The 19,031-nt window shown below is 39.6% G+C and overlaps 1 protein-coding gene across 4 annotated transcripts in view; it reads right to left on the bottom strand.

The window, feature by feature from the left end:
• The window catches only part of ABLIM1 (actin binding LIM protein 1), a 217,432-nt gene that overhangs the window by 54,682 nt on the left and 143,719 nt on the right, over nt 1-19,031 (bottom strand). For all 4 annotated transcript variants that reach the window (XM_086616550.1, XM_086616546.1, XM_086616547.1 and 1 more), the window contains one exon: nt 18,551-18,644. In XM_086616550.1, the coding sequence (XP_086472676.1) occupies nt 18,551-18,644 (94 nt within the window). The remainder of the gene's footprint in view (nt 1-18,550; nt 18,645-19,031) is intronic.

The following is a 19,031-nucleotide window of genomic DNA, read 5'->3' as shown; positions in this document are numbered from 1 at the left end:
TTATTCTGGTAATTTCAAGACATACTGGAATCAATTTTTTGGCAACACTGAACTTCAGTTTTCCAATCTACAAAGAAACAACATTTAATAAAATTTAATGTCCTTCATAAAATACTTTGGAGAAACACTATCAAGGAATACCATTACAGAAATGTATTCCCTATGACCAGTCCTGAGAATAAAACCATGTAATCACCTCTCCTCTAAAGCTTATGAATGACAGTTGCAGGCTCCGTAGTAGGGATTCATGCATGATGGGCTACACAGGGAAGCTTGATGTGTATATTATCCAGAGGACATGTCCCAAGTAACATTAGCAAAATTATAAGCTCTATCATGTATTATAACCATATCAAGACCTATAATAATATTTAATAATGAGAGTCAAATTTTTCTTAGCTCACCTCTTCCAACTCAGCAGCTATCAATTCTCAGTCTTCTTCCACCATACTATTCTCTTAAATAATCTCAACTGGAGCACACAAATTCTCCTTAGTTGATTAAACCAGTCTGCAATGCCACTTTAAAAGCCACTGTGTACTGTTTACAGGGGGCTTTGAAGGCTCCCTCTAATGGGGGGTAATAACCCTGTACAATTATCCAGAATGAGAAAGGTCGAAGCACACAGCCATTGCATTGCACACTAATGTGTAATTAGTGTGTAATGTGTAATTACACAATGCATGTGGAATGCATCAAGCTTAAAGAGACCTCTTGCAGTTTAAAAGGCTAGGAGGTAGGGAGTTACTTGGAGCACCAGTTAAACAACGCACTGAGCCCCTGTACAAGCCCTTCTCACACTGCTGACGCTCCAGGTCTTCACAATACGCACAACACTCATTTGCCTTCACTCTGCCAGGATGCCTTTAGGGACCTCCTGAAGCCGAAAGTGTACTGGTACTCACAGGTGTCAGGGAAGGCAATGCTGACCATCGCAAGAATGACTCCAACTCAAGAGCTGCAAGTACAGCTGCATGCAAGCCAATGCAATGTGCCCCAGAAACCCAGAAAAAAAAAAAAGTACCTGCTTTGAGCACACACACAGCTTTAACTCCATGGTAACAGCACTTCAAAAGCCAAGGACTGTATTTTCCAAGTCCATCCCCTCTGTCCCCACTTCCCACAAGACTAACTTTTATCCTCCGAGTGCTTGTAGAGCTCTAGACTGATTAAATAAATGTTTTCCTCTTTGGTGAACGTGAGAGCTTAAGATTTCCTATTACTCATGCCTTCAGTTCTGTCCTTCCTTCCAGAACAACAGTGAACAAGAGCCAGAAAGAACAATAACAAGAATCCCGCTAGGAGAGCTCACATGCCAGTGGGTCTGGTAGAGGAAGAACTAATTACCAACAGACATTTTCTTCTGGCCAAAGGACACAATTAAGTGCATATTTGTTGCGTTACATTTGCACAGCTGCACTCACTCACTCTCCATTCAAAGATATCTTAGCAGTCACCTAACAAACAGCTATTAAACATGTAGAAAGCTTTACTTTTCTAATAATATTTAAGTACCTCAAAACCGGATATGTAGTTTTAACAGCACGTTAAAGGGTAACAGCCCCCCTCCCTCTTTTTCTTTTTTTTTTTTTAATTTTTTATAAACAGGTATAATGGGCCCATTTGATGGAAAAACCTAATCAAATATTTAGTTCTGCCATGACTCTGAGGAGAATGACCTGATTTCTTCATTCTCTTAAGGACTACGGAGCAGCACAAGGAATAACTCAAACTCATCTTTTAAACCCCTTAAGGAATGTTGTGAATTGTAAAACAGGAACTGTGGCAGTAGCCTACCATTTTCCAGAGAAGCTTTATTTTAATTACTTTCCGAGGTCACAGAACCTTCAACCCTGTTTGATGTTTGGTATAACATCAAATTCCATTGTTTCCTTCTCTGCAGGCTTCTGTGATCTCGCGGGCAGCTGGAACAGCACAAATACTACGAAGACCAAAATTTGCCTCTAATAACATCCTGACCCAAACTGTCCACTCATTTTTCCCAGGCTCTTATCTGTTTAGCAAAGCACTGCAAATATCTGTGCTCATATACAAAAATAAAAGTGCAGCTCCTTTGCTTCCAAAGAACTTCAGAATCTACCACAATTTTCTGTTACTACCAAAGGAAGGAAAGTGTAACACAAACACTGAAAAAATTCTAGCTTGATAAATTCTTGTTTGATACATATCTTGAAAAATAGGACCTTCTACAGCTGTTTTTAATGCTACAGTCCCAACATCTCAATAAAAACAGTTCTCAGCACAGTCTCTGCCTCTGTTCAACCTGAGACAGGACGAAGCAGTGGGAAGCAGAGCTCACACTGGCAGTTCCCAGGCTGACAGGGTGGCAAGACACAAGACACCATACCGAGGGACAGTGGGAAATGGAGCGTGAGGCTGTGACTGTAAATCCGAATGACAACGTGCATGCAAGAGACATGGAAGACCCTCAGAGCCTTCTATCGCTTGCTGTGCTGCCTTGGGTAAGCCAAAACTACAGCTGTCCTGCTGCTATGAACACTTGCACTGTTAATTCATGCCTGGTTTCTGATTTTTATACAAAAATACTTCCCAGCATTCCAATGTCATGCTAGTACATTCCTTAACAGACAGACTAATAAACTTCTTACTAGTGTTAATTCCATCAGTGTACAATATTGGTATGCCCATTAGTTGCTGCTAATAGCAATTCCATTATCAGCTGCCTGGAATACAATTTTCCTTACAGCAAAGATGTAAGTAATGATTCAGGCTAAATCCTCAGTTGTGCAACTGCTCCGCTGGCGTGAAGAAATAGTCCTCACGGCAGCTGAGTATCAACTGGCCTCCCTTTAGTAAGATCTTAGCAGTCACTTGTGACTGCACTGGCAGCTCTGCCTAGAGTTCTCACTCTCCTGCAACATCCAATGTTGAGCAAGTTGCACACACAAGTGAAAAGCTTAACTACCCAATAGGAGCTTTATGGGAGCTACTCATTCTGCCTTCATGAGGCAAATTCACCTATTGCTGCACACAGGACCAAAGCTATGAACTTACATTATCCATACAGTTAACAGCAAGAGGTTGGTACTATAAAGAAAGTAATTCCACTCGACTAAGAAACGTAGCCACAGTAGCTCAAAGTGGCCAGTTAGAATACTCCAGGTGGTAGAGAGGAGCAAAACAACAGCAGACATAGGTTTATTGCCTATTGCATGGATTTCAACATCTCTGTTAGGATCTTGAGTTACATGTATGCACAGAGAAAACCCCCATGACTGAACATGTAGTTATCCAGAGACAATCTAGAGGAAATATACGTGTTAGATATTATTAAGATAATGTGTATATTCTGCAAAAAAGGAATTGCCCTTGAATGTGTGCAGTTTTCTTTAGGTGCATGTTATTTTGTAGTGAAGAGGTAAGTGAATTGACAGGATTTTCCATGTAGTTTCATTCTAATCTAATTAACATATAAACCTGTGAATTCACTGCCTTCAATACCCTTATATTAGGTGCATAATGGGGGTAAGATCCAGCATTTGCCATTCAATTTTCTTTTAAACCATGTTTATTGCACAGATTTTTAAAAAAAAAAAATTCTGAACTTCTCACCAGCAAGTATTTGCTAAGGCCTGATATAAACCCCTCTTCTATTTCTTAACAATGCTGGAACAGGTCCAGTTCATAACTACAGGTGTGGACTCTTTACGTCTTCTGTAATCTTTAGGCTTCACAAAGCACTAGAGAACTAAATATTACTTTATCTTGTATGCATTTTGTCCAGCATGGACTTTTGACATGAAAAGATACTTCACCTAAAGGACCTGATTATAGCCACATTCATATCGATGGATTAGTTTGGAAGCAGAATCAAACAGCAAAGCTACTTTACAGTAATTTCACCATAGTGCCAAGGGCCTTCTCAATCAGCTAGCAAAACACCTCTACTGACTACCAAGACTGTTGTGTAGGTCTGCTGAACTGTACACTTGAGTGATCAGTCTCTGCAGCAAGGTGAGACAGCCCTTCCAGCTGCAGCTTCCAGCCTGCTGAAAGAAAAGTAAAGCCCTTATAGCCTGGTTTGCTGCTGCATGTTAGGTATATGGCACAAGTCAAAGGACAGCATGGAGTCTTCTGAATGGATTATGTACTGGATGCATACAAGATGCAATCTTACATAACACCAGGAATAATACCAGGAACACCATAACACTTTCCAAGTCAACCTCATGTTTTCTTTCGTTAGGTGATAACAGGACTGCTGAGTTATCAGGGATATGTGAGTTCAAGAGTGAAACAAAAACACATTTCTCCTTTTAACTCTCTGCATGAAGTGGCTGTGACTCCTTCGACCTGTCCCTCTGGCTGAATTTCTAATAACAGAGCTTGATGTATGTGCATTAGCAGATCATGTTAACTGAAGCTGTATTTGCGGTGCTGCAACGATATCTCCAAAACAATAGGAAGTATCTTGGAAGACTGAGATATTACTAGTTTATTTAATTAGAAACTACTTTCTCAGTCAGTAGAATCACAGCTGACTTCAATCTGCTGAAATTAGCTAGAAAAGTTAGTAACAAACCTCCTTTGTATCTTAAAAAAAAAACACAACAGAATTTTTTCATAAAAGAGAAAGTCTTGCATCTGACAGCAGGTAATAAATACTAGACCTCATCCTAACATCAAAAGATTATTTGCAATTCCAAAAATTAGCGATTATTTCCTTTCCGATCATGATTTGATTGCATTTATAGACACAAATAAAGAGCAGTGTTATATATGCATACAAACACATATATATGTGCATGTGGAATTTTAAAGGAACATATTCCTAGATCTTAAAGTAATCATAAAAGGATAAACCCAGGAAGTTATAAGACATCCTACTGAATGTTCCAAATTCTGTATTCTAAAATACAAACAAAAAAGATATCATGGTTCATATGCTTGAGACACAGAAAAATCATAAGAACTGAGACAATATTAAATAAAATAAATCTTAAAAAAAGGCAGTGACTAATTCATTAAGTTAGAAATAAAGGTAATTGATAAGAAAGCTAAAATTGCCAAAGAAATAATGATCGAGAATATTTTAAAGACAATAAGAGTCTCTATTAAAGCATAACAACAACAAAAAAACCCACAAAAATAAAAAGAAGAAAAATCACAGATGAGGCAAAGGTCCCTTGTGAGCTGTAAACAAAAAACAATGAAAGATGACAGAAAAGGGAGGAGTATGCAGGACATTTATCTTTCTGATCACTATTTGACAACGCTGAAAGACACATTTTTCCTGTTTGATATTGTTTATTGAGCAAGATTTTTTTGAATAGTGTTTGCCACGAATCAACTATTACAAATTAGGAGACTTGAACAATTTGCACTCAGAATCTTAAGAAAACTACAGCTAGGCAGTTCTCTGACAGATGGATGTGTTAGCAGGGGAGACTCTGCTCAGCCAGATACCTCAGAGATTACTTCCTTCTTCCCACAGCATGAAGCACCTCTACTACTGGCCAAGACAAGAATATAAAAGCTTTTCTGGTAAATCTGCTGATGACTCAAAGACCATGCTTGTTTAAGCTATCTAAACCCGAGTATGTTTTAATATTCTAATGGAATATGGCTGCAAATCAAGAAAGCAGGGCCCTGTGATACCGCAGGTACTGCAACATCACCATTATAACCTGAGTGCATACAGGTGGATTTACAGAATACAGCTCAGTGGAGAACCACCAAAACAATGCGAGTCTTCAGCTACCAACCTGAAGGACTCAGTCAGATAATTATTTGGAGAGAGGCTTCAGAGATGACTACCTCACAGTGAACAGGTGACTAAAAGCAAAAAAAGGAGGTAATAGCAGGAAAGAGCATGAGCTTTTCAACCCCATTGAAAAGAAAACTATGAGAACATCAAAAAGCTGAAGTTAGTCACACTTAACCTCAAAATAAGATAAAATTTCTAAAAAGTAAAGGTAACTTAAGCAGCAAGAGGGAAAAATTGTGACCTTCCAATCACTCCGCAGTCTTCATGACAAGGCACGATAATTTTGCAAAGGATAACATTTCATTTGGTTTCTAGGGTAAAGCTCTGTGACTTTGAAAAGAGAAGGTCAAGCAAGATGAGTTTAGCAGTCTCTCCAATCTTAAAATCCATTCCAATGGGCTTTACATAGATAGAAGCTTGTACACATGCACCAGGCTGCTCCTAGGGAGCCCAGGTTCAAACCAAAACAGCAGTGTAATTAACGTCAGGCTAAGGTTACAGAGGTAAAATTTCCAATAGAGTTAAACCAGTTCACATCACTGAAAAGTTTACCAAGAGCTGTCTTGGCTAAGCAGTAGAATTCCCAGTATAGCAGGAGCTTTGCTGCTAGAAGGGAGCTTTTGTTGATGTCGCTTGTGGTTCGGAGAGGCAGTTAAATGCAACTCCAGGAGAAGTTCTAGGGTTTGGTGTGCTTTATCAGTACTGGAATTGCTACTGATCTGGAGAGTCCAGCACTGTGACGGGGCTCTGTAGTATGGGGAACCTTGAGAAAACGGGTCAGTGTAGCACTAGGCAAAACTCACGTTAACCTATTCAGTGAACAAGTGCAAACCACCTTCTAACTGATGAAACCAAAAAAGTCTGGGGACAAACTTTTCAGCAGGGGCTGTTCGATAGGACAAGGGGTAATGGTTTTAAAACAGGGTAGATTTAGACTAGACACAAGGAAATTTTTTACAATGAGAGTGGTGAAGCACTGGAACAGGTTGCCCAGAGGAGTTGTGGATGCCCCATCCCTTTAAGTGTTCAAGGCCAGGTTGGATGAGGCTTTGAGCAACCTGATCTACTGGAAAGTGTCTCTGCCTGTGGCACGGGGGGTGGAACCAGATGATCTTTAAGGTCTCTTCCAACCCAAACTATTCTATGATTCTATGATTTAAGCAAGTGAGAGTTTGGGAGATTAAGCAACTCACCTTGGATCAAAATTAATTCTTGCAGCAGAGCCAAGCAGAGAACTCAAAATTCTCAGACTCTCGGCCCTGCTGGACCTCTGCATAGAACACCACTAGATCCAAGTAACTGTAGCTGATATTCATGCTCATCTACAATAAAACTGCCTTTCCAGTTTTCTGTCAGAAGGCTGTTTCAGGAACTGTGCAACCTTTGGCATGCGATTTAGCAAAGCCTGGTCTCCATTCTGATGCTGCATTCAGCTCAGAGGGAGTGTCCCAAGAACAACAGAGAAATTGAAGTTGCGAAGGCCAAAGGATCGGGAAAAGAAATTAAGCATGAGGTCATGCACAGTACATCCGTAGAAAATAAGCAGAGAACACAAAATAAAGGTAGCCTCTAAGAAATGAAATAGACATGAAGCACTCAATATATGCTAATTTGTACCTGATAGACTCACAGAGTGTTCTAATAGGAAAACATGTCAGGAGCGAACTGAGCAGGGAAAATTTTTTCTTTTGTTGACTAGAGCCTGTTCTTGTAGCAAACTGATCCTAAAAGTCACTGTCATTCCAACTATTCTGACACAATAATGCTTTAAAAAGTCCGAAGAATGGGTTTTATCCTTGATTAACTGCAATGCTACCTGCTACCTTTGGAAATCTCTTCCAGTAAGAGGTCACAACAAGTTACAGAAGACGATCTAGGGAAGGGACGGATTTTCTTCAAATATTTTTCTTCCCAAACACATTGCTCTCAACTACACAGTCACCTATACATAATCATGAGCCTGGATTTGACTATATCCAGACATTTCTCAGGAATCTTTGCCTTTTAATTTTGGCCAAAGTGTTTGTTACATTAAATTTAAAATGGAAATATCAAAGGACATCAAGGTAACCAGTAGATATTTAGTGCGGAGAAACAATTGTCTCTCTTTCAAATAGAGTAACTTTGAATAAACATCAGACCACCAGCATGTATTCTTCTAAAAGTAAAGCCTTTTTTTTTCTGGCAGAAGTCCATTTTTTGTCCTATTTGTCATTTTTTTCACTGCTGATACATGTGATTTCCAATTACAGACGCAAAACTATGCGCGCATACTTTTGAATCTTAGCTTGCACGAACATCCCATCCGAGTACGTTTGTCAGAGCCAAGACACAGGGATTTTACTCCCTACCTTGTTCTCTTCAGCTCCATATAAAATAAAAGATTTCTGGTTACCACGGGAAAACTATTCCAGCAGAATAACCATGATATAATGTATTACTATGGCGATGAACAGGAAAGAGGTGATGGACATAAAGCAGAAAGGGATCTCTAACATCATTCGCTGCCATTCACTTTTCAACCAAGTAGAGGGTCTCCACAATTGTTGCCTCAACAGCAGTAGTTCAAGGGTGCTGCTGAGATAAGTCTGCTTAAAGTTCTTTACCGCCTCAGTTCTCACTCTCCTCATTGCTAGGAAAAAACATTTCCAGCCAAGATGCAATTACTTTACAAAATTCAAAGCAACAGCAGACCCTTCTGTATGCAGAACATCTCCCTCTTCAAATCCTACATGTAAAAGTCAATTTCTTAACATTTTAGCTCATACTCAAATGATTTATGATGCTCATTTCAGAGACCTCTGCAAACCACAAAGCATCCCAAGCTAGTTTCACAGACAGTTTAATTGTCAGAGTATCTACGTTACTGGTGATGAAAAGGTGCACCTCTTGCTGTTTGCTATTTCTCCCTCTTACAAACAGAAAGGCTTGTAATAAATCTCATACCTCCCAGATATCTATCCAAAGAACTATTAAACCTGTATGATCTTCTAATGTGGCATGAGCATGTAACTAAAATCTACCCATTTTTGTGCTCCAGGTGGTCATTTTAAACATTTAATCATCCACAAAATACTCATGTGTATCATATTTCATCATCTGTAAAACACCTGCTCAGTAAAGACAGGTGTTAATTCTGTGAACTTCAAAGTCTCCAGAGATTCCAGACATATCTTTTGGGTTAAGCTTTGGTTTTCTTTCTTTTTTTTTTTTTTTTTTCCTCCCCCCACCTAGGAAAGCATCCTCACATAGCAAACAAAAAAAAAAAGAGGAGACTGAGTCCTCACAGAGTGAACAGTAAGTACAATACCCGGATGGAGCCTGTTACAAACAGGTGACAGATATAGACCTGCCCCAACAGGCTCTTCTCCACTTCTCAAGTTTCAAACATGTTATTGCTGCATTCTTCACAACAATTACTTTTTACAGGGGAGAGGTCTAAGTCCTATCCTGCTCTCCTAGAAGTCAGCAGCAAACTCTCCACTGACAGGAGGACTGAAAAATGAAAGATCATAATCCTGAAAAAAAATAATTTCACCACTTACTCCAGTTTTCATTGTGATTTCAGTCTGGGAGAAACAAAAGTAACTGGCTGAAACAATTTTGTATTGCTACAGAGTGCCTCGTATTCCCCTATCACTACATCCCAATTGACAGTGAGATTGCGACACTGGAGGAAGTTTTGCTTTCAGCATTAAGTACTTTGGTGCAGGGATCAGTATTAATATTGTATCTCAATTGTGGGTGATTGAGGCAGGTAGCACTAGTACAAGGTTTAAAAGATGAACAGAAGAAGCAATGGGAGCTATAAAATAGAGTATTATATTTTCTCCAAAGCAGAACGTTCCAAGAGGAGAACAAGATGTGTTCTGCAGTGACAACCATGCAACTGAATTCTTAATACAGCTATCTAAAAAGAAAAACAAAGTAATCCAGGTAAGTTACTCTTCTGAAAAGCAGTATGTGTTATGTGCACCTCAGCCATGAAAAAGCTACTTGTTTTAAGCACCTGCTGTGTGTTACTGGAATACATGCAATGGCTATATATATCAAAGGCTGCTGTTGGTGGCAAGAAACTTTATACTAATATAAATGCCTCTACTGAAATATCATTTTAAAGTATTTTGATTAGTCTGCTAAAGTTTTTCAGTAATATTTAGCACAAGAAACACATTAGAGAATATTTACCTAAATCACAAAGGTAACAGCTAAAGATGCTGTGCTAGGAAATACAGATCCTAATCAGCAACACTGTACTCATGAAAACAATTTATACAGATAAGCCATATTTTTATAAGCACCAGCAAGATTTCACAAATCCCTTTGTGGCAATAAGGAAGCTTTAATTGGTTATTTTTTCAAATTACTTGTTACAACTTGCTTTTCTTATTCACCATCTCTACATCCTCTTAACATTCCTCCCCTTCCTGTTGATGTTCAAATTGACTGAAGGATGGTTTCCAAACCACTGCTGAGAAGTTAATGCCTTGTGATTATGCTGCCATAGCAACAGAAATTCTGTTAGGGCTCTGTCAACTTCAGATACTCTTTTGTCATCTTTCTATGTCAAGTCTTTCCCAACTACAGACATCCTCCTTGCCAAATTAAATCTTTTGAGATGGGGGGGCAGGGTGGGGTGATAAGAAAAACAAACACACACCAAAATGCTGTTAGAAAGATTTTTACATGAAGCAATTTATATTATTTTTCTGGAAGTATATTTATTCTAGATTTTTGGCCGTGTGCATGATGTGGTGTTCTAGGCAATTACAATAGCATATTTTTCATCAGGGAAGGGCAGTCTGCATTAAGTTAAATCCATGCGGCTACTCGGCTACACAGACAACCTGCCTGAACCATGTACCCATATCCTGAGTTATTATTAAAACTTTTCATTTCTCCATTTTTATGCAAATAAACCCCACACCAGGGGAAAAAAAAAAAACAAAGCCATCAGTGTTCCGCATTAACTGATGAAACACGTTTCTCAGCAAAAAGGCAGGGAAACCAGAAACAAACTCTAACCTTACTTCTATGCAACAAATCTCCAGAAGTGATCAAAAAAGCCAACAAACCATATTAAGAATTATTTGAGATGAAGAATCGTATTGCTCCTCCATACTTCAGCAATCAGTTGCAATCAGAAACAGCCCAAGCTCTGTGCCATTCTCCTCTCTTCCTGGCTGTTTGAAAACACCTTAGCTGCATGCCCTTTATCTAAATCACAGAATTACACACAGCCTTTTAAAAAATCCTTCTGGTGCACAGGAACAAAAGCACAAGTACCCTAGTCTAGTATCACCGCCAAGCTATTCAGTCACATAGAAAGCTGTACCCCGCCTCTCACCCCAAAAGAAATCCATGGCATCTTCCAGTTCAGGTCTACTTTCACAGGAAGGGGTTTGTTTACCTTCTGATGATAATTCTTCAGTCTAAGTCCATTCCCCACTCTGCCCAGTGGGCAGACTCCTTCCACCTCCGTTGGAATTCAGAGCAGCACCAGAAGCAGACAGCTCGTGCTCTCCCCGAGCCAGCTCTCAGCGAAACGCCTGTGGCTGCCCCAGCCCTGAGCCTCCCTCCTCCTCCTCTGCTCGCACTCACACTCCCCAGCACACACCCACCAAAACAAGCAAATAATCCTCCCCGCACATTAAACCCACTCCGCAGGAATTCGGCCAGCCCACGCTGTAAAAAGCAAAGGGGGAAGAACACTGGCCCCGGCAGGGGCAGGACCATTTCTCATCACTTGCGTGTCGCTGTTTGATGTTGATACAACTCGGAACGTTTTTCCCTTGGGGACAGGCATCTGCTAAGTATGAAACCAGCGCTCTCTTTCTCTGAAAGTTATTAAACATTACTTCCATGGCTTCTGAAGAATTTATACAGCCTCCTGGGTGTTAGTCTAGTTTTGTCAGAAACATTTAGTTTCTCACAACAGTGAGATTGTATTCTAGTCTATTTCAGATTAATGCAGGCAGAGTGCTGGGACCACTTCTCACACTGGTACGTGTATCCCTTTATCCTGTTTACACATTTTGGGTGAGATGATGCTTCAGACACACTCTGTGAACACTTGATGAATTTACAGTGCGCCCTGTGCACTGACCCCACCTGATGTCTCGACAGGTATTTTCCATAATCACAGAAGTCCTGTGGTCCACAGTAAATACCTGTCTGACGAAGAGAGCAAACGATCACAGCATGTGCTTCTGCTGCTTCTTATCATTTACCTGGGTCATTGAGCCAACGTGTGCATGTTTTCTCACTTATTGTAACAGCAGCAAAATTAAACACAAAGCAAATCACAAAACTATCAAAGCATGCACTGAACTCCACTGCTTCTTCTCAGGTGCTACGTAGCCTTTTCCCCTGTGTTTTTATGGTGTGTGAAGATGACAATGGAAACTGGTAGATACCAGTTGAAAACAAAGTCTCTTCCAAGCCTGTAAGACAACCAAACCAGTAGATGTCTAGTGATATGAAAACATAATGGTAATAAATTCTTCAGGGATATTATTTATCACAACATTAACATACCACCAAAACCAAATCCGTTCGGATTCATCATATCATCAGTCTTTGTTCAATTCACCAATTGCTTCATTTATAAAAGTGTTTAAAATTTCTTATCACCTTAACCTGTATTACCAGTACAGGTTGCATCATTAAAGTCCGGTAAATGACACATTTTGTGATACTTCCTGCATAACCACTATGAAAACAACCTTGCTAAATATTTCATTCAGCAGAAAAATATCTGGTAGCCTTTCATTTAACATTTCTGAATGAAACTGAAATAAATCCCTGTTTGTTCTCCACATTCTCTACATGGTTCCTCAATCTAGAAAGTGTACTGGTGTAAGAACACAGGACCAGACGCGTGGCTGTGCTGAAGTACCTAAACTACCCTCCATACTGCATGAATCTTTGCAGAGAAGGGTGATGTCTTCACACAAGCAATGAACTTAAGCCTCCTTAAAATACATTACTTGAACATGCAGGCTACTGAGTTTCCCCAAAAGTCCCCGAAAATTTCACTGAAGCATCTGATCACTAATACTCACATGAGCAAAGTTGCTTGCATGGTTAAGTGTTGGCAGAAGGCACATTCTTGGAAAGCATAAACAGGCATTGTTCGAATAAATCATCTGTAGTTTGTATGGGAACCAATGTTGTTACTGTCAATTATTTGTTATTTATTTATTTAGAACAGACTTATTCACAATCAGCAGAAACTTCTCTGAACCCCTGGCAGCACAGGGTTCTAAATCAAGTTCTGCAACAACACTTAAACAAACTTACAGGCTCCTCTCACTCACATTCTTTGCCTCTTAAATATGGATACAGTTTCCTTACACAACCATATCAGCTTTCACTGTTTGTTTGGTTTCCCCCCCATAATTACTGTTCTTTATTTCTAATTTCAGAAGTCAAGGTGTCAGTACCAATGAGATCTTAAAATTCTTGCACATTAAAGTAACAGTATCTACAAGTACTAAGCCTCCTTCACATTAAATACCATATCTTAAATTACTACTCCTCTTTAAAATCAGAGGAAGCTCAGCATAAATTACAATATCAAAAACACATTTAGAACTTGACCTTGCAGGCTGAAGTCAAGGGAGCCTTCTGGTGCCCTGGCATTTCTCTTTTCAAGTCCATCTGTTAAAATGGCTTTAAGCCACCACTTACAAGGTGGGGTGCAAGTTTCAACAGTGCACAGGAAACACACACAGGGCAGGCAGCAGCCCATCAGAACAGGAACTCGAGCTACACACAGCCAGGAGAAATCACACAGTGCCTTTTCGTTTGCAAATGAGTATCAAACAAGTAGCATCATAAAAATAAATGGGTAGAGTAGCAAGATGCTTGAGGGATTTGACAGCAGATACACACATCTCAATCTCCAGATGATAAGATCAAATCCTGTACATGTCAGTAACAGCCAAAAAAAGTGAAAATCGTAAGACCTGAGTCTTATTCTCAGGCTTTTCTATTACAATTTCATGCAAATTATCCACCTGTTTCCACCCTGATGTCTTCTTTCTGCAGAACTAAAAGAATGCTACTTAAAAGTTCTGTAAAACACTTTGGATAAGCAGAGATGAAATACATGGATAGAGGCATGATTCATGATTCTCTGAAGCCAATGGAAAGTTTCCATTGATTTAACGTATTTTTAATTCAGCCCTGGAGGAATAGTTATATTGTATATTAGACTATAATTATTTAGGCCATCATCTTTCAAATAGCTAAGTACATGCTGAAGTTTACTTAGATTTGTTGAGCTACACCTGTCTACACAGAAATTTGCAGGATTAGGATCAGATGTGCATCTTTCAATAGGCAAGCCTTGAAGCTATGAAAATAGTAGCATAGTGGAAAGCTATGTCAAAGTCCTCACTCTCACTATGCTGTTATTGCCTGATAAAAATGGTTTTCACTAGAGTTAATGGGAAATGAATAATTTTTCATAAATAAAGGTTCCTTTCTGCTGGAGAAACCTAAGGAAGAACACTGATCGCTGTTGCCTTGTCAACATGTCCTGAAACACTCAAGTATTAAAGCATCCAGTACGGTCAAGAAAGTTGCAATATCTATTTCACACTGGGCACTTACCACATTATTGTGCTGGCATGCACTCATCTATCATCTGTGACAAATTGTCACAGAAAGTGATGTGCCAAATAATACATGAGAAATCTAAGCTGAGGTAAATGCACATGGTATTTTTCTTGTATATTTTCATGGCTACTGAAAGTTTTTAGATCTATGGCTTAGAAAAAAGAGCATTCTTCCATGGTATGTGGATATGAGAAAAATAAGTGCTGTTTTCTACTAATGCATTTCTAAACCGAGCAGTGGGATCACCTCTACAGAATGGCTGGAGGAAGTCCATCCTCTCAAGGCTTGAATCTCAAAAGTTTGAACTCAAACCTCGGCCTTTCTGACAGGCTTTGCTGAGGCTGCCTACCAGGGGGCACAGCACAGCTGCCTCTGAGATGAGGACTCAGGTCCACACGAGGAATGGTTGTGTCTCTTGCTGGCTGCTCATAGTAGAAGACTGAAAGCCTGATTTTCAAGAGGTGCTGAGCCATACTGAGGGACAAAAACAGGCAGGAACTGCAAGCCTGCAATGTTTCAAAGAATCTCAATTTCTCTTCAAAAAAATTAATCTCTTACTGGAAAAAGAGATACCATCAGCATCTGTGAACCCAAAGCTTTCATTTCCCCTCAGTTTTTCGATAGACTGTCCTAGATGTAATAAGAATAAGCAGAAACTAAAGCTGCACTAGAATGGCATGATGCTAATGGCTTCTAATCCGTTAGAGGGAAGTGTATGCACGCAAAGTATACAGTATCTTCTAATCATTTCTTTAGATGAAGATGATGAAATAGCATACTCTGCTCCTGACATAACAAATTATTTTATTGACAAATAAAATGAAAGATACCAATCAGTGAATTTACTACTACCACTTTCATTAACGAAGGCAAAATACAAACTGTTTTGTTTTGGTTTTTTCCCCACCAGACGTTAGTAGGTATAACTTGGGCTGGTCAGTAATGCCATAACCTCTACCTAGACAGTTCCTATAATTGTGCTACTTCACACTAAAAATGTGGTTTCCTTCCCAAGACAGGCAGCAGGACAAGAGACAACCCACATGATATAAATCATCAAAAACACCCAACTTTGCCAAAGAAAACAAAGAGGGACAACAGCAATCCTCCTGTGAGAACCTCAAGCTTCATCTAAATTAAAACTTCAGGTGTACTGAAAGGTTGTGAGTGATTTCCTGTACAGGATAAGTAGATTGTTAATTGCACTGCCTCAAATAGGTCTGCAGCCCTCCCTGAACTGTGGCATCCTGTTCTGTGAATTACCTTCCATGGCCCTGTGGCTGCTTCCGATCTTTCATCTCTGTTGTTACCAGAGGATTTATGTCATGCTCTGACCCCATCCTTTAGACTATCTTTTCTGCCCAAAGGGGACACATGATTTTCTCTTCCTAAATTTTGATTTATTAGTTCCTTTAGTCTAATTTAAAGGCATTAGTACTGTCCCTTTGGAACTGTGCATCTCTGACAGTGTAAAAGGTTTCTAGGACCTAGAAAGAAGAAACTAGCCCATGGTTCTGACAAATTCCTCTGATTATTAAATGTTAGCTGCTCACCTGTGTCTTCTAATCTTTCCAAGTGCCACCTCACAACAGGAAGTCCCTGAATGTCTCAGATGATACCTGGGGAACTCTATTCACAGACTACTCAGGCCGTTAATACGTATTGTAACGCAGTTAAGCCACTGTCCGAACAGCCTCCCTGACTACACAGTACTAATTTTTTTGGCAAAAGCTTCTAAGGACTTGCCCAATCTACACCTCTCGGGTAGCAGTCAGCCTTCAAATGTCATTTAAACAGATCAGCAAAGAGTTGCACTCTATGAGTAATTCAGCGTCTACAGGCTCTTGAAGTTTGTCTTAAGCTACATATTGAGAACTAATGCTGCCCTCTACTGTATTATTATGAGTTGTGCCTCTGATAATCAATAACAGTCACAGATACTCAGGCAAAATTTCTAGTCTTACTCAGAACTTAGCATGCTTAATATTTCCATGCATCGATAAGATCATTCAAAGGGTCTGTTTCTAATTCATCAGCGTATTCTGATTCTGCAGGGGCTAAGTCAAATGGAAAACTCTAGCTTTTTTATCTGATTTTGACTCTTAGAAGAGATAGATCCTTGCAAGAGACTGGGTATGTTTCCTTGCTTCAGCAAAACGTCTTTTCTTCTGAAAATAAATAGCCATCAGGAGAGTAAGAACTACAGAGTGAGAAACCAACCTCGGGGCCAAAATGACTGCATCGAGCTTCTGCATGGGACACAATGACTCTGATAATCTCAACTTTTATCTTAGATTATGATGGACAGCTAAGTCCTACTTTAATTGAACTAATCTTTCCTTAGTCTCAATTTACTCTGTTCTGAAGGGATACAGCTCACAATCATCTCAAAAAGCTATCTTTCTTTTTCACTGATGCTAGGAAGAGCAACATAACTGCAATCTTGCTATATTCACATCCACTACACAAAAGCTTGCAAATAGGAATAGGTTATTTCTTCCTAGCTCTCCACAGACTCCAATAGCCTTCTCTTTTCTCCTTTTCATCTCTATGCCTCTGAATAGGCTGCATTGCTTGTAGGTCAGAGCACCTATCATGTGCATCTGAAATAATTTTAGAATTATTTTATGCTTCCCAATCTCACAAATCCAATTACTTCTCTGCTGCAGTGCCTCCTGCACTGGAATGCGACTATGGTGTCACCAATAGATGGTACTAAACTGAAAAACTCATCAGTAGACGGGAACAGATAAGCAGATGGTAGCAGACCACTAGATTAAAGCCAGAGACACAGCCTTCCTACTCAAGGGAAAACTCAGACTGTTCTCACTAATTACCTATGCGGGTCTCCAAAGGAATTAGATACACATTGCAAAGGAGGCAGACTAAGAGCCTGGCTAATCAGAAAAATTGTACTTCCTTCCAGTAGCTGCAGTGACAAATGCACTGGGTGTCCACACACCTTCCAAGTCTCTCATTTGGTGGCTACCATCCTGGTTAATATTCCGAATATTGAACGAGAGAAACCTGCAGAACTAAAACCACAAGCTGTTACCACTTCACGCCAAACCTGAAACTTCTCACATGAGGGCTGACACAGTCTTATATCTGTAGTAGATGGGACACAAAGAAGAGAACCTGTAATACACATTCACTAGCAAATTCCAGCTGCTTTTATTTCTGTAACACTTTCAAGTTTCTTTTCTGCCACTCACTGTAAAACACACAGTACATCCAGTTTCTTCTTCACAAAATACATCTGTAACTGAAGTTCTTTGTGGTTCCCCATTTCTTCCACAAACTTTATCATGTAAAGGCTTTTTTTCCCGGAAAAGTGGACTATTAAAAAATCACTACAGCGGGAGTCAAGCCATACAGCCCAGCTCCAGACCTGAGCTCAAAGCTTAGGTTCTTTCCATTGAGCAGTGTTTACTGCAGGGAAAGGAGACAACAGTTTTGCTTCTCATATCTCAATGACAGTGTGACAAGGAAGGTCCTCTGCATTTTTGCCCCTTAAACACTTCAATGATGACACAGAGGGATCCATGCATAGTTCAAGGATTTCAGCTCAAAGGGGACTCATCACAGCCACGGGAGATGGCGATCAGTACTAACAACAGAAGATACACATTTTTCAAAAGATTTAGCCAGTTTCAATGAGAATGCTGAGGACTCCAACTAAGCATCAATAAAAAAAGATGGTTCAGATGTTTTCTGCCTTCCCTTTCTGAACACGTAATTTACCTGTCCCAGCACATTTCTCCTTCTCCCCTCAGCATCATTCAGATCATCTGGATCTGGCCTCATTTAAGAAGAGACATCTCATGTAGTAAGTTTTGGCAAACTTTTGGTTGCCAAAGGTGATTCCAATACTCAAATTACCTCTATAAATATATAAAATCCAACACAGAATAAGCAGTGCAATAGACTGCACATCACCACTGAAACACAGAAGCCACAGATCCACAGAAACTAGTGCAATTAATTCCCTATCAATCACATACTTTTCCTGAGAACTGCAAAGCTAAAACACCGAAGATATTTCTGAAAATTAGCAACTTTGCTCTAAAATCAGCAGAAAACACTTCCTATGAGAATTTTTGTATTCTCTGCAGTTGCATGAGGACATAATGGGACATGACCCAACTCTTAAACTCTAGTTTACAAAACACCTACCTCTAGGACCTTCCCAGTAATGAACTGGTGACATGCTTCACATTTGACTCCAAAAAGAACTTGGTAGTCCTTTTCACAATAAGGAGCACCATCTCTGAAAAAGAAAATCCACAGATTACAAGCTGTCTTTTAATGAACAAGTTACAGCATGATTTACACTATTCTCTTGTCTTCAGTCTGGAACTCCTACACATAGCAATAGGCAAATGTGAGAGAAATCAAGGGAAATATTTTGTAGCAAAAGAAAAAAAAAACCATACTCTCATTAGTGCCTCTTAGCATTATTCCTTAAATTTCCATCAAGAAAAGGCATCCAATACAAACCACTGAAGTAAATCTCATTCTTTAGAACAGACTCTCTGCACCTACAGGTGGTGCAGTTCTAGGGAACCAGTGGAACTATGTCCATGAGGATGGGAGGAGATCATAGTTTTTTGTTCACTTCAGAAAAAAAAAAATCTTTGGTAGTCTGCAAGAGTAC

This window comes from Tauraco erythrolophus, chromosome 9 (genome assembly GCF_009769465.1).
Source record: "Tauraco erythrolophus isolate bTauEry1 chromosome 9, bTauEry1.pri, whole genome shotgun sequence".
NCBI lineage: Eukaryota > Metazoa > Chordata > Aves > Musophagiformes > Musophagidae > Tauraco > Tauraco erythrolophus.
This window is presented reverse-complemented; position numbering and strand designations above follow the sequence as displayed.